We start from the raw sequence: 27,852 nt of genomic DNA, 5'->3' as shown, positions 1-27,852 counted from the left end.
AGATGCTAGAACTGCTTGGGAGGAACTGGATAGGATGTTTGGTACCCAAGCAAATAATTCAAAGGTAAACTTACTCGTGCAATTTTATAAACTAGATATAAAAGACAATGCTTCCATGACCATACACATTAACAAGTTCAAGAGCCTAAAGACTCAGCTTGCAACTCTTATGAAGAATATTGATGAAGATGAAGCAATAGCCGTACTACTTGCAAGTGTAAATAAGGATCCATATGAGAATCTTGTGTCCACCCTAAGTAATGTTCCAAGTCTCTCACTTAAAGATATTGAGCACTCTCTTCTTGACGAAGAGAACAAACATAAGAACAAGAATGCAAAAGATGGTATCCCATCATCTTGGGAAAATCTCTTATATAGCAAAGGAGATTACCAAAGGAGCTGCTAGACCCAAAGGAAGAGGTCGAGGATTCAACACTGACAACAAAAATCGGATGACATGTCATTATTGTGGTAAGACTAGCCATATAGCCAATGAATGTTTCGACAAGAAAAGAGCACAACAGATGCAAAATGATCACCACTAGAACCAATTCATGAATGAAGAAGAAGATGCTTCCGCTACCATCAACAACTTTGATAGACTATTTTAAAAGAATTTTCATCGTATCTTTCATATGTTTTTCCCTCAATGGATTTGCTCTATAAAAACCTTTGCAAAGATGTAAAGTTTCAAGCTTTAACTTGACTAGGTTGCCTATGAGCTAGTTTCTCGGGCCATGTCATCATGACGGAGGGGCAAAAGCCAGCAAGTGTAGGAACTCAGCATTTGAGGGGGGTGTTGAGAATAGCAAATGATGCTTGCCCCCATAGAGGCTAGATGTATGCTTAGAAGAGGCTAGAAGATAGACAAATGATGTATGCTCTAGGAAGAGATGTTCAAAATCTTAGATGCAGAGTGAGGAGAGTAGTACTATCCGAAAAGCTATAAAGGCAAGTACTTGGTTGAAACTCATAACAAGGGTAATGGTACTATCAGTTTGAGTCATTGTCATTGTCATTGTCCATCTTACACAAGAATGTGTTTATGAGTCCAAGCTTCCATCTTGAAACCTAATTCACTTGTGTAACAGTTCATCTAAGTCTATGTCATCATGAGTTGTGTATTCATCTTTCATCCTCCATAGCTCCTATCATGCTCTAGATCTAACATTTTAACAGCTTTCATATCTCACACTACAGGCTATATCTCATTGAGCTTCCTCTTGGAGAATTGTTCCTCTGCTTCCAAAGCTTCTCTTTGGCACTTTAGTTACTGACATTGGTGGAGTATATGCCCAACATTGTTGAAAAACACGATCGATGTCCAGATTGCACCCTTCCTGTTCGTACTGATGATTCCACCTGCCCGCGCAACAACGCTGATGATTTTCATAGGGCGATGAAAGCCCATCACCTAAGGTACCCCCAACTCAAATCTTGTCCAAAATGGTTCACTGTATGAGCCACACAAAGAGAAAAACCAAGCCCCTATCTTGCAAACCCTAAAACTCCATAGTCAACTTACTTGAAACTTCATCTTTCCTTCATTTTCTCTCTCGTAGCACTCAAACCAAACCTTTGCCACTTTGATCCACTGAAGGTTGAAGTTTCTAGCAAGCATTTCCCATCAAATCAGTAAGGAAGGGAAAAATCCAAGCATCAAAGCATTAAACTCAAGTGCCTAAAAGCATAGTATCTATTGATACTTATCAAGTGTTATTTGACACTAAATTATGCATAGTGGTGGAAAGTGTAGCCTAGTCTATTCCTATAAAGCATTGTACCTGCTCTCATTTTGAATACAATGTCATAGTACTTTTGTACTTCTAGCAAAGTGTCAGTCTCATTTTCAATATACAAGATTGTGTTTATGAGTCCAAGCTTCCATCTTGGAACCTAATTCACTTGTGTGACATTTGGTCTTGATGTATGTTACCTCATGAGCTCACTCTTCCTCTTTCAACCTCCATAGCCATGCTCTAGATCCGACATTTCTTACAAACATTTCTAAGAGGAATTGAAAGAGTGGGATCCCATATGTCTTCTATGTTTTTAAATCTACTTAAATCTATAGAGTCTCTAATTGGGGCTCTTCTTGCAAGGTGCAAGTTGCTCCAATCTTGAGACCCAATACTTTCCATGCAGTAAACACAAGGATATTTTGCATTTGCCCCATTACATATTTCAAGCATACATTTGATAGTTTTTAAGTCGACGTTCATATGCCATTCCACATTAATATTACCAACCCCATCAACCACCAATATTTTTTCTTTATTTTGAGACTTAATGATGTTTGAAATACCTATATGAGTGAACAACCATTTCAATTTTTGATGATTCTCAATTAGTACTTGAGTTGCACCAACCTACCAAGTCTCCATCTCGAACTAAAAGTTATGCACGTTGATACTTAACCCTCACCATTGCTATAGTCCAATACCATGTTCATGATGCAAATACTGACTCTTTTCATCTTCTTTCCTTTTTGAATTTGTGCTTCATCTAACTTCAAGGAAAACTTCAAAACACCATGATATTTCTTACTGTGAGTCTATACATGTGAACCATTGTAATCTACACTATTCTTTGATCAACCCATATATTGTTAAATGCATTGTATTTAAAAATTGATTTTCTTTTTGGCTTTTCATATGGCATAGGCCCTTCAATATGAATGTATTTTCCAAAAACATGTGGAATCTTACGCTTAATAGCAGTCTTTGCAACCAATACTATAAGGGCTCGAGGCAACCCAAATGCACTTATTCTATTATATTTAAGTTTTTAAAACCATAATCTAGAGATAGCATGATAACCTTTTTGACTAATACCCACAGTGTCACATGTCTCTACAATTTCATTTGGTTTGGTTTTACTGTGTCCTTTAAGTTTTTTACTACTTCTTTGAGAGTTGGGCCTCTCAAATCCACATTTTTGAGATGACTTAAGAATCCTCAAAATATCTTTCTTATTCATGGTCCCTTTTAAAAGATTGATTTTCTCCTCACTCTCTAAGATGTTAATGCTTGGTATATTAGAGACATATTTATTTGCAAGATTTAATCTTCTTTTCTTTACTTTCTCACACAAGCTAGTTATATTTTTAATGGTCTCTTTCTCTCTTTGAATCCTATTGGATTTCCTTCAAGTGTGCTAGCTTGTCTTGTAATGATTTATTAGCATTTTCCAAAATGTTAATCTTATCCATTAGCTCGAAAATGCTTATTTTTGTAATTAATAATAATTTTCTCATTTCATGTATTTGAGCTATGTATGTGCAAGATGCAGAGCATAACCTTGTACAATAGCCAAACATCTTGTCATAACCTTCTCTAACATATCTTACATAGTCATGAATATTAAAAAAGAGAGAGGTTTACTTGTAGAAGAGTCCTTGGGATAAATATTTCTATCCACCCACAAATCTATATGCTTCTTTCCTTATACTTGCAATCTATTAGCCTCCATCTCATATATTAGTACTCCATGATGTATACTTCTCCAAGATGTATGAATTGGATCTAGTTGAATGGTAAGTTTGTACCTACATGTGCTTGCATTTGTATTACTTGAAGAAGAATTGCTAAACATTTTAGCAAATCAGCCACAAATGAATCTCACAATGATAAGAAAGTGAGCTCAAAGAAGATAATGGCAAAAAAAGGCAAAAGAGTGGTGTATGAAAAGATGATGTAGGAGCAAACAAATGCAATTGGTGTATATATCTTCAAAATATAAAATCTCCCAAGTTTCAAGACAAAAATGGCTGAAAAGTTGACCCTAGCATAAATTAAAAGATAAGGGCAATTAATGGTTGACCCCTTCAATGAATCAAATATTCTCTCATTAATCACATCTGAGCAACCAAATTTGGTGATTTCATTCTTCCTAATTCTCAACTAATTAGCAACTTAATCATTTGTTTACAAGTGCCTTTTTTGAAGTGTTTTTGGTCCTAGTGGCTTAAACCCAATCTTATATCACATTATTAACAATGTGGATATTTGAGTAACAAGTTTATCTCCACAAAATTTCAACTAGAAGTAGTGTTAATGGAAGATGTTGAACTAGTGGTTATTTTGTCTTTCATTGGCCTTAGTAAGGTAAATGAGGTCATGTGCTAGATTAGGTTTCTCAAGTACAACTTAAGCTATAATTGACTAAAAGCTCAAATTGTGACGAACTTCTCATATCTTGATTATTTAACTAACAATACTTAAAAAAGGGTTTTTATATTAAGAACAAGTATATTTTTTAAAAACAAAAAAAAAATCCAAAATAATATACCATCATCTTTGAAGTCCCAATAGGTGATAGGGATTTCATTGATGGTGGGCACTCTACATTTGATACCTTGCATCTCTTTCGGGTGGGACCTTTTGGATGAAAAATAAATACTCTTGAATGTAAAAGTAAAGTTATTCTTTACATACATACATACATACATACATACATACATACATACATACATACATATATATATATATATATATATATATATATATATATATATATGTATATATATATATATATAAAGCACTAAGGAAATATTGATTGGTTATTTTATTAGGTCATGAAGGGTTAGCAGTTAAACCATAGGCATTCTAATTGGTAATGTGATGTTAGCTTATAATGCATGGGTTTTCTAATTCACTTTGTGCTTGCCAGTGAAGCTATTTCAAAAACAATATTCTAGTAGGAAAGTGGTGTGGCATTCCAATACCTAGAGCAATTATTGTTGCTTATTGGCTCTAGAACTATTTTTGCTTGGTATACTTTCTCCATTGGATGAAGCCTTTCATGCAAGTTAAGTGGGGGAGTGAGCAAGCGGAAAGCTAGAGTACACAATTGTCATAATTAATTGATGTATTATTAATAAAATAAACGTAATATTTTATTATTATCAATATCTACTAGTATCTTTTATGCTATATTGCAAATCTTGGAGGTGTGCTCACAAGGATACTTCGCAATTAAGTAGGGAAGAGTATATTTTTCTTTTTGAGATGAGTAGCAATGCTCGTGGTTCATGGGATATTCATGATGCTCACAATGTTCATTGGATGCTTCGTAATTATGGGGGGGAGAATGAAAACTCTGCAAACTTGCCCCAAAATAGCAACAATGCTGATGTCTTGCACTTGTCGCCTCCAAGATACATCTTTATAGTCCAGTAAAATGAATGGTGGCAAGATGAGCATAGTGCTATAGGATCAAAGCAAACTAAAAGAAGGACAATGTGTTGAAACCCTAAGTGTGTTAGAGATGTTCTTGGGTAATTAACTAATGAAAGTTTAATGAATTAATTTAAAATGTTAATAAAAATATACCTTAAACATATGCAAGGGTATTTATAATTTCACAAGTGTCTATTTACTCTACGCAAAGAATGAGGAAAAGCATTAAACAAAGTTTAATCAAGCTTATCTATCTTTATGTACATTTATTTATTTATGTTTATCATTTAAATGTGAGAGTTAGAGAATATGAGATACAATAATAATCATAATAATACAAAATAAGATAGCTGATAACTACTTAGATATCAATATAGATATTTGTATATATTTACACATACACACACATGTATGTATATAAATTATTGGTAAATAGCACTAATACTTACATAAGGAAACACACACACACACACACACACACACACACACACACACACACACACACACACACACACACACACACACACACACACACACACACACACACACACACACACACACACACACACACACACACACACACACACACACACACACACACACACACACACACACACATACATATCATACATAGACTAGGATATTATAAGGTTGAAAGAGGGGGGAGCAAGGTCTGAAGGATAAGGATGGAAACCTTGATTAAAAGAATGATTAAGGGACGAATAAAGAAGGAAGAAACGGGGACTCATAGACCATCTTTATGTTAATAGGGGGTGTAAAAGACAAGGGCTTTGTAGGTATACTGTAAAGATGCTTACGGATGCATGCACCTATATAGGAAGTAGTAGGTACGCCATGAGGATACCTATGGAGGCCTTACCCTTATGAGGGGGGGAGGTAATGGGGGATGCCTATTGATGGAATGCAAGGGGGGGGGTACACATTGCTGGCCTCATTGTCATATTGTGCATGTTCCTCATCATCGACTCTTCTATCAAATATAGCAATCCAATCATGTGATCATCTCTCATCTTTCCACCCTCCCTAACCCAGGTGACTTCAATATTGTTGATCAAGGCGGCACGGCACCATCCTGCCTCACTCTAACCTAACATCATGGCAGCCCACTTGGAACCATATAATTTTCCTTTCTCAACTGCAATGCAACTACTAATGGTTAGGGTCATAAATGAATGGGTGGAATACATAGATTGCGGTTCGCGATGGGGACGACGTCTTGAGTGCCAAGGATGCCAGAAAGCGGAGCAAATGCTAATCAGTCAAGGTAGGTAAAGCCTTGATGCTAAAACGGATCAAAATTGTTTGTCTTTATTACGTGCAATCTTATTTATGAATATTTTTGTAAGACTGGAGGGCTTATAGTAGTTAACCTTGATGTAGGAGTTACGGTGCTTAAAAGGAATTTGTACATATGAGAGAGTTTGTGAGGATTGTTTGATTGATTTTCCATGTTTGATGTTTTAACCTAGGAAGAGATATGGAAAGGACAATTTATCAATGTAATAATAATCACTTAATATGCAATGACACAATTATTGTGTGTGATGCATACAGAGTGGGGGTTACAAAATCATGACAAAGGGTTTAAGATTTGGAGCTTTGATGGTTATGAGATATGTTTGTTTTAAATTATTTCTATTTGTGTCTTAAAATAAACCTAATTGTAATGGTGGAGGAATATAAGAATGTACATTAAACAGAGGATGTGTAGATCATTATGATTTGACTAAATGAAAGAAAATCTCCCCAAAGCTCAACACAATTCCTAGATAAAACGGCACAAAACAATAAGGAGCAATTTTATAAGGAGCTTCCCTTGAGAGATGGGGAGAATCCTTAGCTTGTTTAGAATTGTTTCCTAGTTCATAAGTAGAGATCCAACCATGAATGTATATCTAGGGTTAGTAATAGCGATCTTTGGGCTAGTTGAAGTGTTGAAGGTTTGACTAGTTTGGGATAGATAGGAATTGATTTTAAATTTCATTGGACTACTTGAGTGATTGTGAGGAAAGTAGTGGAAGGTGTGCAAGAGAGGGAGAAACTATGTTATAATATCCGAGATACACGCTCAACTTTCTTATATACTTATCTATATCTATCTTATATACCATTGTTTTATATATATATATATATATATATATATATATATATATATATATATATATATATATATATATATATATATATATATATATATATATATATATAACAGTGGTATCAAAGCAGGTCTCTTTGCTTTTCTCAATGTAAAGGCGATCCTTGCAAGAAGAAGATAAAGATGGTGACTGATGAAGCACCTATAAGTGAGCAATTACAGGCTCAATTGACAGAGTACCATAGCTTGTTGGAAATTTCCGAAGTGCGTCAATTGATTGGTAGCTTAAGGGCAAGGGAAAAAGCTACTTATGAAGGACCGAATCCTCCAAAAGATGGTGAAGGTGCAAAGCATCCAATGGCTGAGAAGCTTCCTAGAAGGAAGAAGGACTCTCGGGTCAAGAAGATGAAAAAGACCTCACCTCGAGTGAGGCGAATAAGGAGGGAGTCATCTCCCTTAGCAACTAGCTACTCCCCTGATTACTCAAGTTCCTCCTCCTCCTCATTGTCTTCTAGTTTCTACTCTCTTGGTTCTAAGTTTTGTGCAATTTGCAAACGGGCAAAGAGGGACCATAAGAGGAGCAAGCTTAAGAAGACTAAGACTTTCAAGTCCGGGGATAAGGACATAAATTTTGACTCTTACTCTGGTAGGAGAGATCCTGCTAAGGCATTAGCCTTTGTCAGGCAATTCGAAGTTACTTTTTCTTATGGTAATTTCTCAGAAAAGTCCAAGCTCGGGCATGTAGGCATGCACTTGAAAGAACCGCTAGCAATTGGTGGTTGACTCTCATTTTGGAGGGAAGGAAACCTACAACTTAGGAAAAGTTCAAGAAGATGTTTTATGCTCAATTCTTACCTCTCTTGATTTTGAGAATGATGTCAAGAAGGAGTGGGATTGGCTAGGCCAGAAAGACCATGAGAAGGTCACTAGCTATGTGGAAAAGTTTTGGTCTACTCTTCTCAAGGTTACTCCTTTCATGGAGATCAGCAATGAAGAGAAGAAAAGGAAGTTTGAAGCTGGCCTACTCCCTCATTTACATAGAACCATGAAGGTGTATCCACATGAAACCTTATCTCGCATGATGGAGTGTGCCATCATAGCTGAAAGTTTGCATACACCTGGTACATCTTGAAAGTTAGAGATGAGTTCTTATAGAGTTAGACAAGAGCAGCTGTATGATCAACCAAGAGGTAGAACTAATCAAAGAAGATCTACCTTTACCCATGACCAATATTCAAATCCAGAGGGTAACAAGAAGAAGCATAAGTATCTCTCACCCTTTGAGATACAAAAGTACAAAGAGGAAGGAAGGTGCTTTCTTTAAGGTGAGTTAGGGCATATGAAGCCTGATTGTCATCACAAAAGAAAGGAAGCAAATATGGTTAAAGATCCTCCTCCGCCATCCTCAAATTCTATTATGGATGTGCAAGCTAATACTCATTCAAATGAGAAAAAAAGACAACTCTTAAAGGGTTGGAGGACACTCAACAATTAACGAGTTTTGATACTCTTTGATCCAGGGTCCACATATAATTTTGTATTAGCAGATACTGCTAAAAGACTACAAATTCCACCGGATCGATTGGGAACACCAATTGGATTAGATTCGACATTTGAAGGACTTACAACCAATTCTACTCCTATCCAGGGGAAGTTGAATCTTAGAATTGGGGATTACCGTGACCAAGAATCTTTTCTACTTGTACCCATTGGTAACTATGATGTTATCTTAGGCATGCCTTGGCATTACAAGATTTGACCTCTTCCCGATTTTGTTAAGAATATCCTTGCATTTCAATTCAAGGGTCGAAACATAGTATGCATTGTTGATGATGGAGATTGGCCTTTGCCAATGGTTAGTCATGTTAGCATTTCTAAAGAAATGAAGAAAGCTATTTCTGGGTACATGATTTTTGTGAGAGAGTCAAAAGAAGCTAATGACTCAAGGGCACTTGATGTCTCTAATGAACACACAATACCAACTAATGCTTCTAAGTCTCAGACTTTAAAAGTACCCCTCTCTTCAATTGATCAAGCCAGACATGATTTTGTTAAACAATATGAAGATTGTTTTAGTGATTCACTCCCAGGAGAGTTACCTCCTAAGCACCCAAAAGATCACACAATTGATCTTATCCAAGGCATTTCACTACCTAACCAACCACCTTACCGAGTAAGTGCAAGTTAGCAAAAGGAGATCCTAAAATAAGCAAACGAACTGTTGGAAAAAGGGTTAGTTCAACTTAGCTCTTCTCCATACTGCTCTCCAATCTCACTTGTTCAAAAGAAAGATGGTTCTTTTCATATGTGCATAGACTACAAATCTTTGAACAAGATTACAATCAAGAATCGTTTTCCTATCCCAAGGATAGATGATATCTTGGATAAGTTCCAAGGGGCTAGTATCTTTAGTCGCATTGATCTCAAGAGCGGCTATCACACCAGATACGGATAGCACCTGAAGATTTTCATAAGATAGCTTTTCGTACAACACTTGGACTATACGAGTTCTTAGTCATGCCATTTGGTTTGACTAATGCACCCGCGCCACATTCAATTGAATGATGGAGAGAATTTTTAGACCTCACTCAAAGTTCACAGGTGTCTTCTTTGATGGCATTCTAATATTTTCATGATTTGAAGAGGAGCATAGAAAACATCTATCTATTGTTTTTCAAGAGCCTCGCAAGCATAGACTATAGGTCAATGCTAAGAAGAGTGAATTATTCCTTTCGGAAATTCATTACTTGGGCCATATTGTTTCTCACAATCTAGTGAGAATGGATCTTGAGAAGATTGGAGCCATTGTTGATTGGCCTACACCTATTTCTGTACATGAAGTTAGAAGTTTCTTGGGCCTATGTTCATACTACAAGAGGTTCATACAAGGTTTTGCGTATGTTGTATCTCCTCTACATGACCTTACTAATAAGCGAATGCCTTTTTGCTGGGGATCAAGGCAACTACAAGCCTTTGAAAGCATTAAGTTTCTTGTGACTCAAGAACCAGTTCTCATAGTTTTGAATCTTCAAAACCCTTTTGAAGTTCACTGCGATGCTTCTAGGGATTGCATTGGAGCTGTGCTTAACCAAGAGCATCATGCAATAGCATTTGAGAGCCGACGCCTCAAGGATCATGAGCTACACATGCTCCAATATATGAGAAAGAACTTATGGCAGTGGTACATGCTCTTCAAGTATGGAAACACTATTTACTTGGTGCAGATTTTGTTATTAAAACAGATCACCAAAGTCTAAGATACTTCTTCACTCAGAAGAAGCTCTTAGAGAAACAGATGCGCTAGGCAAATTTCTTATCTATGTTTTATTTTCAAATCCTTCATACATCTGGAACTAAGAATGTAGTAGCAGATGCTCTATCACGGTGACCTCGAGTGAATGCAATCACAATTGTTTTCCATAACGAGTTCATGGATTTACCCAAAATGTATGCAACTGATTCTGGCTTCTCAACCATATGGGATCAGCTTAACTCAGGTCAATCGATTACACCTTACTCAATTTGAGATGGTTATTTGTATCATCATCAAGCAATTTGTGTAGCATTACCATTGCGACACAAGGTAACGGATGAAGCACATGCATCCCCATATGCTGGACATAGGGGCATTCTACCCACCACTCAAGCATTGGAAAGATATTTCTTTTGGCCCACTCTTATGACTGACATTGAAAGATATGTCCGCGAGTGCAAGATATGCCAAAAAGTAAAGTATGACAGGCATAAACCACCTGTTCTACTGAAGCCATTACCTCTCCATTACCTATTCCCAATGAGCCTTGGGAAAGTATAGCCATGGACTTTGTCATGGAGCTTCCTCGCACACAAGCAGGCAACGATGCAATCTGGACTATCATTGATAGATTTAGTAAGCAAGCTCACTTTATACCTATGTGAAAGACAATCAAAGCCGATCATATGGCAAAAGATATTCATTGCTCATATTTTCAAGCATCATGGCATGTCTAAGTCCATTATAAGTGATCAAGATCCCTGCATGACCAAACTCTTTTGGCAAACTCTCTTCGAGAACCTCGGGATAAAGTTAAAATTTTCATTATCTTATCATCCTCAAACGGATGGGCAGAGTGAAAGTGCTAATTCTACTATTCTAAACCTTTTGAAATCCTATGTCTCTAATAATCAAAGAGAATGGGAAAAGTATTTGCCTTTAGTAGAGTTTGCATACAATAATACATTGTACTCTAGTACTAGTAAGACACCCGTTGAGATCATCTATGGAGGATAAGATCTTTGCAGCAAATGAGTTTGCTAGAGACATTGATACAACTTTCACTCAAGTAAAAGCTGCTATCCAAAGGACACAAGAGAAGCATAAATGCAAAACTAATAAGCATTGTCGTAAGTTAGATATCAAGTTGGGACAATATGTTCTTCTTAAGTTTGAGAAGGCTTTCTTGAAGAAGCAGAAAGGTCAAAAGGGTAAAGTGGTTAAGCTTTCTAATCGCTATTATGGCCCTTTCAAGATCACTGATAAGATAAATGATGTGACTATTTGTTTAGATCTACCAAGTCATTGGAACATTCATAATGCTTTCCATATAAGTTTGCTACGTCCCTATATTGGAGAACCTCCAATTGAACCAATCAAGGAAGATTTACCTGACATCAAAGAAACAAAAGAGTTATTTATGCCTGAAAGAATTTTACACCATCAGGACAATACTCTAAGGTCAGGTAAGGTATTACGAAAGTATCTGGATAAGTTTAAGAATTATCCCCCATTGGATGCTCAGTTTACTGAGAGAGAACTACAAGACTTTCCAGATCTTCTTAAGGACTATGTATCTCCTCTACAGTTGAGGTCAAGTGTTTAGAAGCCAGAGGGATGTCACTAAATTGATTGCTTATTACACATTCTCTATTTAATAAATTTATGCCAATAAATTAATGACTCACTTTTCTTTCAGTATTTATGATAATCTAGCATGGCCATGAGACCATTTAGAAACCAGTATTCCTAGTGCATCACTTAATGGGGTGATCAGAGCACTGTGATGGGGATATCTGATACAGGCAGTACAAGTTATGAAGGGGGAAAGAAGTGATTGCCAAGTGTAAGAGTGTACACAAGAACCAAGGAGTTATACATAAATGAAGATGGATTAAGTTCTAAGAAGAGGAAGTGCATTAGCATTTTGTATATGTATTTATGTGTGCAACTGGGGACGCCTGGGAATGTTTACTTGTGTGTAATGAGCATTGCATTCATTTGGGGTCATCCTCTCCCTTTACAAGTCAAGGTTTAAGGTCTTTTCTTTCATTAAGAAAAAGACGAGAGAGGTAATTCTCTCACTAAGAAAGACGAGAGACATGATCCTTTGGAAGTGAGGAGAGAAGTGATTTTCTCTTTCTAAGGTCTAAAATGACACAAGCTTTTGTGTGGAAGTCAATCTTAAGGTTGAGGCCCAAGGCAAATGAACTCTCCTTAAGGTGGTTGCATGGACCACAAGTTAAGAGTACAATTTAAAAAGTTATTTTTCTTAAAATAGACATGGTGAATCCATTTTTAAAATATCTCGCGAAAGAAAGACGATCTCTAAAAATGGCTCATAAGAGTTATTGAAAACAACGAGATCTACAACTTTTGTGTTGGACATTTTTTCATTCGAGCAACGTACAAAGAGATATCTCGAAATTGGTCCTGTAGAGTAGGCCCTAGAACAGCCACATCTTGCATGAAGATCAACTCAAGTCTCTCTCCAAGAAGAGAAGCTCTTGAAAGCCTATAAAAGAGGAGGCTATCCTTGGGTGTGAGAGAGGTGAAGGAAGAATCACTTTGCATGCATCCAAGAGGAGAAGAGGAGGTGCAAGTGCTGTGGAAGCTCTGCTGAAATCAAGTGTTGCAGAAGCTCCGTTGAAATCAAGTTCCAAGAGGAGAAGAGAAAGTGCAAGTGTTGCGGAAGCTTTGCTGAAATCAAGTTCCAAGAGCAGAAGAGAAGGTGCAAGTGCTGCAGAAGCTCTGCTGAAATCAAGCACCGAGAGGAGAGCTCTACACATATTGTGTAGGAGAGAAGGAGACTCAAGAAGGATCAAAAGGTGCCAACTTCCAAGTTGTGCAAGTGCTAGCCGGTTGTATATCGTGCAAGGAACCGTGATCTTGTCTCCAAGATCTACAAGTAAGAACAGGTTTATGTGTAACGGAGGAGCTTGCTCCTTGTCAATAATATAAATCCACAAGGGGGGGATTGGCCCATCTTCCAATCCCTAGTGTGTTGTCAATCTCTCTCTCTCTCTCTCTCTCTCTCTCTCTCTCTCTCTCTCTCTCTCTCTCATCTATTCTCTCTGCGCCAGCATAATATTCACCATATATATTTTAAGTATATAAGAAATTCGATCATGTATCTCGGATATTATAACAAACTACCTTCAAATTCCACCTATTTAGGTGCAATAACCCTTGGTAGTTGGCTTGTTACCTAGTAAAAAGTGGCTTAGCCTTGGCTAGTCAAGACCTACTTCTAGATTGCTTAAACTTTTGCCATAGTAATGTGAACTCAACCTCAAATGTATGATATTATTTTCTCAATGTGAGAATTGCACATATCCATGCTTATGATAGATAAGTGGCCTGGCTTCTAGAGGTTTCTTTTCCACCAAAAAAGAATAAAGGAATTGAAACCCATCAATGAATAAAATTAAGAGGGGATGACATTAGCAAATGGTGATAGAGGGATTATAAGGCATATTGAAGGAAAACACAACCAAAGTCTTGCTAATTGCGTTAAAGAGCATCCATATTTTCATGTTGTATGCGAAGCTATTGATAACTTGTGAGATTGTACTTAGATTATGAAAGCTTATCCCAATAAGCCAAATTATTGCAAGAAACATGCATCAAAAGATGTAAAGAATCTCCCTAAAAAATGCATTTTTGAGTTGTTTAGATATTACCATAGGCTTTCAAGTTGTAGGTAAGGTGACATCATCAAAAGGGACATCCTTGTTTTGCATCCATTTCAAACACTTCAATGCTTCTAGATTATCTCCCTTGTCCCAATGGATTCCAAAAGGCTACATCTCAAACGAGAAGCTCGTCAAGCACTCATCATGCTCATTGTGGCTTCACCATACTTTGCATACATATTGACTAAGTGGTTTCCTAAATAGCTAAGTCCTTTTCAAGAAAACCCATCTTAAGAATGCTAGAATGTAGTTTGATGCCCTTGTCTAGAACCTTTCATTGGGTGAAAGCATTTAGAGAGGTCATTACACCTACATAGGGCATTTGATATTTCTAGTTTTTTTGGTTTGCTTTCTTGCACATGTTCCACTTCAAGCCCTCTTCTTCTTAGCTCTTCAAGAATCAAAGATGGATTGCACTACCTATCAATCCTTCATAAGGAATTGGTTAGTTTGTACTTTGGATCTAGTCATTGGGTTGGTCTATGATGCAAAACACTTTCATTAAGAAGTGTCTCATGTAGTAAATATAAGTGTGTTGTGTAAAGCAAATTTATATAAAAATGTCTCATAGTCCAAGTTTTTTAAACAATAAAGAAATTGCACCCTTATGAAATAAATGTGCCACATCAATGTAATGAACAAATACATATCATCTATTTCATAGTAAAGCAAGGAAGCAATATAATCCATCAAAGCCCATTAAGTGGCATGTATTTATAATGAAAACACAGATCATGTAGTCAAATCAACTCCTCTAAACACCATAGCTAGAAACAAATTCCACATGTTTGGCAAAATGATGCTTGAAACACTTACTAACAAGAGGTAAAACATTGAAAGGACAAGTAAAAACCAACCATCGTCCACATTTGCATGAATACAAGGTGTGTTATCTCAAACTAGACATGTTGAAATAAGGACATAAGACAAGATTATTCATGCATACTACTACTTTATATAGACTAATGAAAAAGGTATGTCCATCATAAGGCTTTCAGTCATGGGTGAGGTTAATGCAATTATACCATGGGTGATCTCAATTACATAAGAACTACATTTCAAATTAGGATGACACGTGCTTTGCATAGTGTAGAGATAGTGCATCCCAACAATCCCTCCCATGCCTCAAATTTGGCTACTCAGTATAATGTGGACATAGCAAGGGAAAAACAAGACTTGTGTCAAACTCCTCATACATAGCTACCTTTTACAAAACAAGCTTCTTACAAAGCTACCATATAAAGAGAATTTCCACGCAAGGGTTTAGCCTCAGAATGCATGACTTTTCATGTATGCAATATAACTTCTTTGTTGTCTCAATTGTTAAAGAGATTCATCTTATCTTTATGCTTAGAATGACATTGCTTTGATTGGCGGTTTGCTTTGCAACAATGCTTGTATGAGTTTTTTAAGATAGCATTCCTCAAAATAATAATTTGATAAAAGATTTTGCTTACATATTGTCTTGCTTGTGTACTTAATGGCAAATATGAGTTTTCCTTCTTAGTTGATCATCATGCTTTGTTCTCCTTACAAGAATGAATTCATTCATTTCCCCTTTATCACCCAATCTAACCTATTTCCAACTTACTCCATAATGCAAACCAAGTCCCTTCATCATTTGCATCAGTTGATTCCAAAGTAACTTCACATCCCTTCAGCCCCATAGCACATGTAGAATATATTCCTCCTCTCTTTAGCAAATACACAAATATGGGAGATAGTTGTGAACTTTACTTGTAGATCCTTAGTGGGTAGTCTCTTTATAACTAGCCTCCAAAGTAGTTAAGTCTAAAAGAGTAAGCAACTTTTCAAGCATGCCCTAGCCTCTTTTTCCAAACACATGAGGAACCCTAAGGCTCTGACTTCTTCCAATTGTCCAATGCCTTCAAGAACCATTTTCCTACCACCTCTTCAAAAATCCAATCATACTTTGAGTTGTGCAATGGGCTTCAATTTCCCACTTATCCACTAGTTCAAGCAACCCCTATCTTGACTGTTGAAAGGCATTGGCTATGAAGCTTTCTTTTTTCTAAGGAGACTTTGTATCCATAACACCTCAAGTGCATTCAAACTACATTGATCTAGAATATCCTCCAGTCCTTCATTACATTAGAGCATGGGACATAAATGTTCATTGGCCAACTAAAGCCCTTTTCGGAAGATTGCTAGTTGATCGATTGGTATTTTCCAATACTAGAGAGAAGCCATGCTCAAATATGGCATCCTACAACCATAGTAGCCATGGAGGATTCAAGGAAGTCAGCAGTGTGAGAGAGACCAATGCTAGTTTTTGGACTCATTGGCGCTCACAAAGAGAGCATTGGAAATTGGATGCAGGTCGTGATACTTATCTTGGACATAAGCACTTAAGAGTGACTCAATATGCCACCTATTGTAGATGGCTATCACCACTTGAAAATGTAAAAACATCACCTTGTGGGTTCCACGCACACACCACCATCACTTTCGAGGCTTGTTAGTTGTTCCCATGAAATAAAGTGTTAGGGACATTGTATTTTCAAGGACCACAAGTATCTCCTAACCAACTTTCCCAGAGTTGGGTCTAATTAGATTTGCTAAAGGGGTGCAATTATCCCACAAAAATCATCACTAGTGTGACCATCTTAGATGTATGGCAACATCCAAGCCAATTTGGTAGTCCAAATATCTCAACAAGGTGCCCTTTCTGATTTCTGTGGAGTTATATTGGTCTACCCACTCAAGAGTATCATCTGAAACAATATCAACAATTTCAATCATGTGGGCACTAATTTGGGAGCCTGAAAGATGGGCAAACCCATCATACATCTCCAAACTGCTATGAAGCTTACTTAGTAGCTAGCCAACATTTTCAATTTGTCATCAACAAACAATCGAAAAATACCCCCATTTGGGTTAGGGGGCCCTTGATTGAATTCTATTGTGTTTTTCTTTCAATTTGACTAAGTGGAGACTATGTAATAAGAGGAAACAATAGAGCAACTAGAGGAAAACCTTGCCTCACATATATCTTGAGTTCAAAACAATTTGTGAGATATCTATTTATAAAAAATATTACCAATGCATTTGAAAGAATCCACCCTCCCCTCCACACAGGTAGCAATGATCCAATTGAGCAGCCCTCCATGTGCCCTTGTCACATCAATTATTTTTGTTGCATGCAAAGGCTTTTCCCCAACCTTCTCTTTCGTCTTGAATCATGCATCCCAGTCCACGGGATCTATCTTTTAGATCCTCCACCATATTCCATTCACCTATGAGTGCTATATATTTTTAGTCTTGATATGAGCACTAAGCCATTCCCATAGTTTTTTCTCCTTCCCTTGAAAAAATCAAGGGATAGATAGATACTATGTCTAACATCTCTACATCCACTTCTACTTGAACACCAAGAAGTGAGCCGCCGTTATCCTTATACATAGACCCTCAAAAAAGGATGTTTCAATCCATTTTCTAATTTTAACCTCTTACAATGCCATGGTTTTCTCTATTCCAAGGTTTAAAATAGGCATTGTTTGTATTATAACTAACATTGTTTTTCTTATAGCATGCCATTTTAAGGCATTATAGTTGGCCGGTTTGGAACACCAGAAAACCAAATTCTTATTGAGCTTTATGCTTCTTAAAAGGAACATAATCCTTTTATGTTCCACAATAAGATGGTTCCAAAAAATGACCTTCAATTTTTAATTGTTTCCAAAATTCCTTTTATTTTTCAACACAATCCTTGAAATTTCAATATACTTGCAATATCTAATGTACATTTGATAAAATCCCACTAAAATTTCTTCCTTTCCAAGTCAAGACTTTCCAATTATTTATATAGTCCAAGAAGAGGTCGATCTACAATGGAATCTACGTGAATTGTAAGGACTCAGAGCATGTTGATGTATGTTTTCTCAATACAAATTAGGAGGATTGAGAGCATGTAGATGTATGTTTTCTCATTGATGTGCTCTAATAATGAATATTTTGGATGTCCAAGACGAAGACATGTTGCTAATGCTAATAATCAAAGAGAAAGCTCTTCAACATGTAGATGTATGTTTTCTCATTGAAGTGTTCTAATAATAAAATTATTTTGGATGTCCAAGAGGAAGACGTGTTGCTAATGCTAATAATCAATGAGAAAGCTCTTCAACATTGTACATGAATCTAAAGAGATTATTAATGAATTATTACCTAAAGCAATACGTCATGCTTATGGATGTTCAAGAAAAGTTCGTACTAGAACAAAGGATCAATTTTAACAAAATGCATATTTACATGCGCCTGATTTAATGGTTTAGGGCACAATCCTCCTACCTTATAAAGCTTTAGATGGATATGTTTTCTTAGTGGACAATAATTAATGTGTCTTTCATATTGTCATCTAATTACGTAGAAATTTCAATCAACTTATGTCAAATGTACAACCTTAGGGGTATCAAATTTGTTGAAACACAAGGGCATTTTAGGATTTCTTTGTCCATTGTAAGGGTGTATTGGAAAATTTTAACAATAAAAGAGGTATAAAGGGACATTTAAGGGTACATTGGAAATTTTAAAAATAGAAGACGTAGATTAGAAATGGGTATTTTTTAGGGTATTTTGGGATTTTCAATGTGCTTAATTATTAAGGATACAAGACTTTGAAAATGTAAGGGTCTTATTGACATTTTGGCTAAATTATGAGATTATTTTGAAAAGAGCCCCTCAATCAAACAATTCTCCCCTCAATATTTATGGCCAATTTAGGATTGTCAATCTAGTGATCCCAATTCTTATCCCTTCTCCTTGAATTGCATTGGGCAAGGTGCATGCCTCTTAATCCTTGTAACTACCATCTCTTTAGAGTCCTCTATCCTCTATTTCATAGGGCTTGTGACCCTGCAAAATCATGGCATCCATGACCCTAACTATTATTTGTCATTACCATGCAACAAAATTACCCTTAATTTTCCTGGCCATGTTTGTTTCCTTCTATAACCCTTCATTTTCCATTGATCCTCAATCTTCCATTGGCCTGACTTATCACACAAAAATGGGAGCACACAAACTTAGCTCCTTTACACGTTCAACAGTGACTATTCATTGGATAAACATATTAAATTCACCAGTGCTTAATCTACCTATTCGACAAAACATTTGAGAAATGAAAGAAAATGTCCCCATTGAGGATGTGTGTAACCATTGAAACCGGAATCTCAAGACTCACGAAAATAGTATTGGCTGATGCCAATATTTTGGTTATACTCTCAGCAAAACATGTTGGTAAATAGGGCAGTCTTAACAAATATTGATTCTCCATTAATGCAGACCAACTACAAACCTTTTACGCTGGATGAGAATGTCTACTGTACCACAGAGTTGCACCTAAATAAAGACTACTTACTCCCTCGAAGCATCATATTTAACATTGGAAAATTGAAGATTCCATAAGAAAGTCTTTCATTGGTGAGATGCCAAAAACTATTTTGAATTTGCTACTAGATAATCCACGGACATGATTTGACTTTCAAAATCAAGAGCAAATTGAACTGCCAGTGCTTCACTTTATTATTGCAATTTTCTGCTTCCCAGAAACAATGTTATGGTGCAGTTATCAATAGTTGTTTGATACCTTCCCAATAAAGCTGAAAGTTTAGTAGGTTCTAGACACATCTTGATTGTCCTATAAGATAGGAGGGATTTGTTATAAATGTTTCTTTAACACTTTGGCCTCTTTTGCTGCAGCAATTGCTCAAAGGTGGCACTCTTGAATCAGTAGCAACATTAATAGACCTTGCATGACAGTTAACAATGTGGATTAGTATTACGAAAAGATTCTACTTAAGTACAAGTACACAAACATGCTCCTGTTAATCCCAGTGGTCAACTTAGAGCCACCTACAACACACGCTTCTCCAAACAGACTTACAGGGCCAAATTCACTAACATATTGGTGCAATTCAGATTGAAGAAGCGCTTGCAGTAGAACAACATCCACAACTCTCTCAAAATTGTCAAACACGCCAAACACTTGTGGCCTTTCTTCTCGTGTCAGTAAACAAGTATCAGCACATTATGTGTTCAACATCCACAACTCTCAAACTTGTCAAACACACCAAACACTTGTGGCCTTTCTTCTTGTGTCAGTAAACAAGTATCAGCACATTATGTGTTCAATCCTTTCTTTTTCCAATCACAGGTCCAACTGCATCCAAGTAAGTATGTTTGGTACTGCATCCAAGTAAGTATGTTTTGGCCACAAGAGGGCTCTAACTTGTGCATCAAGTAACCCCTTTTAGACACAGTCCCATATGTCACTATTACAAACCACTTCATTACCAGTTCCATGGATCTCCAAGATCTCCCCCAAATGTTAATCAACATGTTAAGCTATCCCAACTAACTGAATCAAGCAATTAATCATAATGTCAGCAACTATACCAATTGCAAAATTACCTCATATCATTTAGCCAGAAGAGTCAGTCGACATGCAAGAGCAAATCATAGAAGGCCACAAGAGTTAATGATCATTAACAAAGGAATGAAATCTAGTTCAGGTCATCCAAATCGCATTTGTAAATATTCAGCACATCATAAACTCAAGTCAGTCTAGCCTGTTCAATGGAGATCCCACATCGCAGGTCAAGCCACCAGTATTACTAAGGGGAAAAAGATGCAATGAGCTTGATGAAACATAAGATCTGAAGAGATAATAAGATGAAAATTGCAGAAGTGATATAAAGTACTGCCATTACTAAACATCGAAAGCTTAGATCATTCAACCAAAAATAATAAGTTATATTTGAAAATATCATGTATTCGTATTTCTCACCTGGCAATCCTCACAACTGTAGGTGGACAATTCCCCTTTCATACCAGACACAATCTCCTATGGGCAGGCCAAAACAAGACCATCTGTATTCAAATAGATTGTATTCAAAGTATTCAAATAGTCAACAAAATATATATTCATCAACAATCTGTTCGATCCATCTGTCACATCAAGACTTGTCTGGTCATTACAGTAGTCCTCTGATAAGGCAGCCTGAAGATGCACTGCCATTCACAATGCACAGATGGGAAGAAGGAAAAAAAGAAAGAAAGCTTGATTAGATTGATGTGAAGGTGGCTTAACTTCCAGCTATTTGGCCACCATTTTGCTCTCTTCCTGTTTGAAGGAGCCAAAAGAATGTCTGTCAACAAGGAATTAACCTTGGAGCAGCTCAACGCCTGAATAAGCCAGAATTTTGCAATGTTCTACTATAATCGGCAAGAACAGGGGACTTCTTGATATGATCCCATACACGGGCAGCATTTCGTAGCCAATCCCGCTCAGTTATAGACCTTGCATATGGCCGACGAGGCATAGACAATACCTGCAGCACAGTCAAAATCCAAGAAATGTTATCCACTTTCCTCAGACTCAAAAGTAACACAAACACACAACCTTCCAGTCCTTCTGACAGAAAGGTGCCAAAGCTTAGTAGTAATACTTTCTCACACTACAGCCTGCAAGCTTACCAGACTGCCAAGAGCTCAATTTACCTGATCACGGAGTTGCCTCAGCATTGTTGTGTAGCTCTCATGCTGCATCCGTACAGAATCATCTGATGCCTTCAGTGGTAGTACAAAATAGTTGACACTGGGACTGTCATCACTATCCTCCGAGCTTTCCCCCTCCATTTCTGTTTGAAGCTTCTCCATCTCATTGCCAGGATAATTCAAAGCCCCATTTTGAAGAGTCATAGGGCTAGAGACTATACCATTGCTCTGCTGCCCTTGAGCATCCTCTTTAAAATTCTGTGAACCTTGAGAACTGGCTTTCATAGGTAACTGAGGCAATGTGTACTGGACAACTCCGTTTCTTCTGAATGCCGGTAAAGGGAAATACAAGGAAAGTGCTTTCTTCAAACATTTGATGTTGTACCAAGAACACTCGTGTTCACGAAGCCTTTTAAACAAAACCCAACTCAACTTTTGTTTTGGAAAGGAACAATAAAATTACCAACTCTATGGCTATAGTTCCAAACACTCTAGTGCATCATAAAAGTAGAAACTGGTTAAAGAGGGTTCAAAAGAATTGAGGACAAGCTGTTACCAACTTTGTGTGGATAAAGACAGTATCAGCAAAATATTCAATCGGTTCTTCCATCAAAGCATCCTCTTCATCCTTGTCTGTGGATGAACGCTGCACATGGCTCACACTTGGGCTCATATTTACAAGTGAGGGGTCAGGTATACCTTGCTTCAGCATTTCCACCTACAACACAGAATGATCAAAAACACTTGAAAAACTTGAACCTGATAGTTCTATATAATTGCAGTTCACATTCAATCATTGTGATGATAGTGAAGCAATGGCATTAACACAGAAAGCAGATCATTTTGAAAGATTCTTGATACCGTCAGCATAAGTCGCCAGAGGCTTATGTCATGTAAACCTTCAGTCACCAGCAAAAGAGCATGGCAAACTGAAGCCAGAAAAACACCAAGCTACAGCAGGCCCTTGCATTGCAATATTCAGAAAGCAGAAGTGAATCACTTACTCCAACAATAGTTGACAACACCACACTTCCAACTCCTCTCTCACTCAAACACAAGATTACAAAAATACCTGAATCCCCATCATTTCATGGGCCAACTCTGCTGATAAAGTCTCTCCAGATAAGACAGAGATTGATGAGGACCCATCTGGGCGCATCAAATCAGTCAAGACAGAGGCACTGAATAAAGGCTGTCAATCACATGTAACATGACAAACCAGGTCAATCAAAGATTTGAAACAAGTACTGCAAAGAGAGAGAGAGAGAGAGAGAGAGAGAGCAATGACAAAATGTGCACAGATCATTCTGAGGGAAATTAGTCCTTGAGAGGGAACACGGGTGCATCACAACAAATCATTAAACAGGGGAAACTTACTTTGATCATTAAACAGGGGAAATTTACTTAAATCATTAAGGAACACAATGCATAAAACCAAAAACCTATTTCCAACTCAGAAATGTAGGGGCTTGATGCAAATGGCATAGCTAATGCAAGGGAAAACAAAGCTAGAATCACTCTAAAATATTTCGCATTGTGGTACTTGAAAATCATCCTTTAGCTACTGACCTGAGTATCCAAAAGTATAATGCGTTCAGCACACATTCGAAGCTCCACTCCAACGGTACAATGCCTTGCCATGGCTTTGATTTCATCAGACTGAACAGAAAATGGTGGTAGAACACCTGTTGAAAGAAAAACAAACAGCTGAGGAGCTTTTTGCAGGTACCTGGAGCTGAAGTTATGCCTAGATTGAGGATTGCTAGAACAAAGTTCTCAACCTTTCTTATAATAAATAGATCCAATCCCTCATTCTCAACAAAACTCATACCTAACATAATGGAGCAGACACCCTAATCTAAGCAAGTTTGAGGATAGAGAGAGAGCCTTGAAGTGGCTCCATGATATCATACACATTCTTCACATGAAATAATGCCAAAAGTCAGCAGCACACACTTTTCTGCATTCACTACTCATTTCCACTGCATATGTACACAAGGCAATGAATGTCCAATACACATTACACAAAGCTGATGGAGCAAAGCACAATGGGGCAACACGCATGCAATGTTTTTGAGTTACAACTAATAAGTCATCTCTACTCTGTCCCTTGGGTGATCTCAGCAGCACACACTTTTCTGCATTCACTACTCATTTCTGCTGCATATGTACAAGGCAATGAATCTCCAGAAGACACTACACAGAGCTGATAGAGAGCAACCACAATGGGGCAACACTCCTGCTACGTTTTTGTTCTACAACTAATAAGTGATAATTCTGATATCCCTTAAGTGATATAAAAGACTCATTCTGATCACTCCATCATATCATGTTGTGACTTGTCTTAGGGCACTGTAGCATTTCTAAGTTTAAAAACCACTCTGCTACATCAACAATAGGCTGGGTACACTAAAAACTTGAAGGTGCATGATAAGACAATGAAGAGCATAAGCTGCAGTTACAAAAATGTTAGCACACATGCACAGCATATGTATCACCTGTGTAAAACTTCCAACGGTTGAACATCACCATTTACCTGGTGTATTAGCATCGAAACCATAAAGCTCATTTAAAATTGTTGATTTGCCAACACCTGGAGGTCCTAAAACACCTATGACCGTAAAGTCCGTATTATCTGACATGAGCTGCAAACAAAGTACAAAACATGTTCAGTTTTGCCAATTCAAACTGGCAATAAGCATAGAACTTAATCACCATACTAATAAGTTTCTACTATACATAGGTAGCTTTGTAGATCTCTTCAGATCTTTTATCGAATGATTGCATGTATATGAATTAACTGAGGGCCTCACTGACTTCAAAACAGAGATTACATACATGTCAAGGTTGTACAGAAACTGATTGAGAAACATTTTTTATGCAGTCAGAATGCAACAATGAGGGATGGAAATGCCAAATGACTCTACAGAATCAGACAACAACTACATCGAGGGCAATAACAATGCCAGATAGCAAGAAAGGGATACGAATTCTAACAGACTGAATAATCAAGCTGCATATAACCAAACTGTCCTGAGGGGATATCTCCGCTGAACATTCAGACAGCCACTTTAAGCTCAAAGGGTGGGGCTCCTCAACTATGTAAAAATCATACCGAGCAGGAACTGTAAAGATCAAATAACAACCTAAACCTTTCGAAGCTGGCGATCTAATTAAATTAACACAGTGTTCCAAATTTTATCTTTAACCCTTACAGGAAGGAGGCGATCCGGGAAGATATCCCACGACTCTGAGATCAAGCAGAGAGATCCATGAGTGATGCGTGTTCGGCTGCCGGCGCTCTCTTCGTCCCGGTCACGCATGAGCTTTACAACGGTAGCTGGGACACCGGTCGAGGAAGGGCCGCTGCCCGATGCATCGGGCCGTGCGAGGGCAGGCTTGGCCAGGAGGATTTTGGGTGGGCCACTGGACGATGAAGCTCCCAGGGACGAGGAGGAAGATGAAGATGCTGATGCCGGTGCAGAAGATCCTGCCCCACCCATCATGTTTATTCTTCACAACTCGAGGACCACGCGGAGACACGCACACAGAGAGACAGAGCACAAACCCTAATCACCCACAGCTTTGTTTCCTAGTCCGTTAGTAGAAGCTGTAGGACAACAACAAAACGATTCAGGCCGGTTACACATTAGGGCTAAACAGTCCGTGCAGTGGTTTACACAATAAAACGACACCTAGGTAGTATCATGTTCTAGTGGTTAGTGAAGGCCCACCCCCACCTCATCCCCATTGGCCAAGGCTCAAATCCTGTTAGGTGCATATAAACTTTTTTTAAACAAAGGCCTTGTCGTCTAGCCAGTGGGTGCGAAAGAAATTCTGGGCAAGGAAGATCCCCGCCCCCAAAAGTGACTGCCAATCGGAAAAAGCAGAGCACATCAAATCGCTCCACATCAGCCAACAGACACTTCAACTTTTTTGGAAATCGGGCATGGATGCCTGTGTGTAACCGGCCTCAATAATTAACGAAGCTTGTCACTTCATATAGTAGCCTCTTTTATGTTTTGGATAAGGCTCTACATGAATCTCTAATCTCTGTTAGGGGGCGTGCCCACACCTACAAAAGATTCATCATATGAAGCTTATCACTGCCCTTTCCTATTCTAGATAAGGCTCTAGCTTGATCCCTAATCTATGTGAGGGGACTTTCTTGGTAACAGCAAAGGAACTTTTAGACAAATTCCCACTATGATTCCCACATTGTGAATTACGACAACATTTTCGCATGGGAAAATGTATAAAACTTCCTCTAAACTTTTAGATGGAGGTTTCCTAAATGGCTTGTAATTTTTTTAACATTGACCTTCCATTTTTATAAGTGCTAATTCTATGGTATCACTAATGTCGAGAACTAGTGATAAGGTTTCATTGGCCCTCTCTTGAATTAAGAGATTAACAAAAATAATGTTGATGCTTCCAATAGTTGTCATTTTTTGATAGTCAGAGACCATAATGGTGGGAGTGGTAATGATTGCTATGGGAGAGACTCTCTGAAGTCTCGTTCTCAATCATTGGACAATCTCATAGTAAGTCCCGTGGCCATAAGTTGGCATCGACTTGTCATTATTCTAGAAAGCAAAGTTGTATTCGGTCACAATGCTATAAAATGCATAATGACAAGGGTAAGGAAAACGAAAAGGGCAAAGTGTAGGAAAAATGATAATCACATCATTGTCCTTAGCAAGTCTAGTGTCAAGATTGAAGAGATTAATGTCGTGCATATTGATTCTAATAATGATTACATACTTGCATCTTCTTCTCTTGATGTTTTGCAATTGATTGATGCCTCCTCCACCTATGCTTAGTAATTGGATTATTGATTCACGGGATTCATTTCATGTCACCCCTCATCAAGAGTGGTTCCACTCCTATTGCAACATGACAGAAGCTGTCAAATATTGGGTAATGACTTAGCATTGGATATCATTGGTATTGGAGATGACTAGCAGCAATTTGCTTCGAGCAATATGTTTATTTTGCAAGATATACAAAATATTCTGGAAGGCTTTAACTAAGAGCCTACTTTTTTATGGAAAATTAGATGATATAGGTTATGTTGTATCCTTTAGGGATTCCTCGTAAAGATTACCCTCATACAAAACTTGTCTTGGCACGAGGTGTCAAGTCTGGCACTCTTTATCCCTTGTATCTGGGTCTATCAATTATGTTTTGGTAGTGGTGGCTGCGATATCACATGTGTTATAAGATTTGAGATATACGCTCAACTTTCTTATATACTTAAAATATATATGGTGAATATTATGCTGGTGCAGAGAGAGCACAAATGAGAGAAAAGAAAGATGGAGAGAGAGAGAGAGAGAGAGAGAGAGAGAGATTGCAACACGCTAGGGACTAGAAGATGGGCCAGTCCCCCCCTTGTGGAGTTATATTATTGACAAGGAGCAAGCTCCTCCATTACACATAAACCAATTCTTAACTTATAGATATTGGGAATAAGATCATGGTTCCTTGCATGGTATACAAGTGTCGGCTAACACTTGCACAACTTCGAAGTTGGCACCTTTTGATCATTCTTGAGTCTCTCCTTCTCTCCTACACAATATGTGTAGGGATCTCCTCTTGGAGCTTGATTTTAGCAGAGCTTCCGCAGCACTTGCATCTTCTCTCCTACACAATATGTATAAGGATCTTCTCTTGGAGCTTGATTTTAGTAGAGCTTCCGCAGCACTTGCTCCTTCTCTTCTCCTCTTGGAACTTGATTTCAGTAGAGCTTCCGCAGCACTTGCTCCTTCTCTTCTCCTCTTGGATGTATGCAAAGTGATGCTTCCTTCACCTCTCCCACACCCAAGGAGAGCCTCCTCTTTTATAGGCTTCAAGAGCTTCTCTTCTTGGGGAGAGACTTGAGTGTCAAGATTGGAAAGGTTAATCTTCATGCAAAATGTGGCTATTCTAAGACCTACTCTGCAGCACCAATTTCGAAATATCTCTCTGTGCATTGCTTCGATGGAAAAACGTCCAACACAAAAGTTGTAGATCTCGTCGTTTCAGATAACTCTAGCATGCCATTTTTAGAGATCGAATTTTTATCGTAAGATATTTTAAAAATTAATTCAC

At 37.7% G+C, this 27,852-nt stretch overlaps 1 protein-coding gene across 2 annotated transcripts; it reads right to left on the bottom strand.

The window, feature by feature from the left end:
* Positions 1-19,730: 19,730 nt before the first annotated feature.
* On the bottom strand, positions 19,731-25,433 carry LOC148020603 (uncharacterized). Of its 2 annotated transcripts, XR_015694568.1 has the most exons (9): positions 24,975-25,433; positions 24,296-24,404; positions 23,329-23,444; positions 22,832-22,951; positions 22,621-22,710; positions 22,320-22,477; positions 21,763-22,168; positions 21,050-21,593; positions 19,743-20,010 (listed from the first exon to the last, which is right to left on the bottom strand). XR_015694568.1 is itself a non-coding variant. In XM_087698384.1 (8 exons), the coding sequence occupies exons 1-8, from the start codon at positions 25,263-25,265 to the stop codon at positions 21,441-21,443; spliced, it is 1,443 nt and encodes a 480-aa protein (XP_087554510.1). In that variant the 5' UTR covers positions 25,266-25,433; the 3' UTR covers positions 19,731-21,440. The 2 variants fall into 2 exon arrangements, 1 of the variants encoding a protein (XP_087554510.1); XM_087698384.1 differs by having other exon boundaries at positions 19,731-21,593.
* Between the last annotated feature and the right edge of the window lie 2,419 nt (positions 25,434-27,852).

Source organism: Lygodium microphyllum, chromosome 18 (assembly GCF_053477565.2).
Source record: "Lygodium microphyllum isolate KBCC chromosome 18, Lygodium_microphyllum_v1.1.10, whole genome shotgun sequence".
NCBI classification, from domain to species: domain Eukaryota; kingdom Viridiplantae; phylum Streptophyta; class Polypodiopsida; order Schizaeales; family Lygodiaceae; genus Lygodium; species Lygodium microphyllum.
Note: the sequence above shows the minus strand (reverse complement) of the source record. Positions and strands in the feature narration are given on the sequence as shown.

Bases quoted from the DNA above. Each gene is read 5' to 3' on its own strand.
- LOC148020603 (XM_087698384.1), bottom strand. From the start codon at position 25,265: ATGATGGGTGGGGCAGGATCTTCTGCACCGGCATCAGCATCTTCATCT. The intron at 22,711-22,831 runs GTATTTTTGTAA...GGCCTGCTGTAG, and splicing joins ATGAAATGATGGGGATTCAG to CTTGGTGTTTTTCTGGCTTC. The intron at 21,594-21,762 runs GTAAATTGAGCT...ACTGTGCTGCAG, and splicing joins TGAGGCAACTCCGTGATCAG to GTATTGTCTATGCCTCGTCG.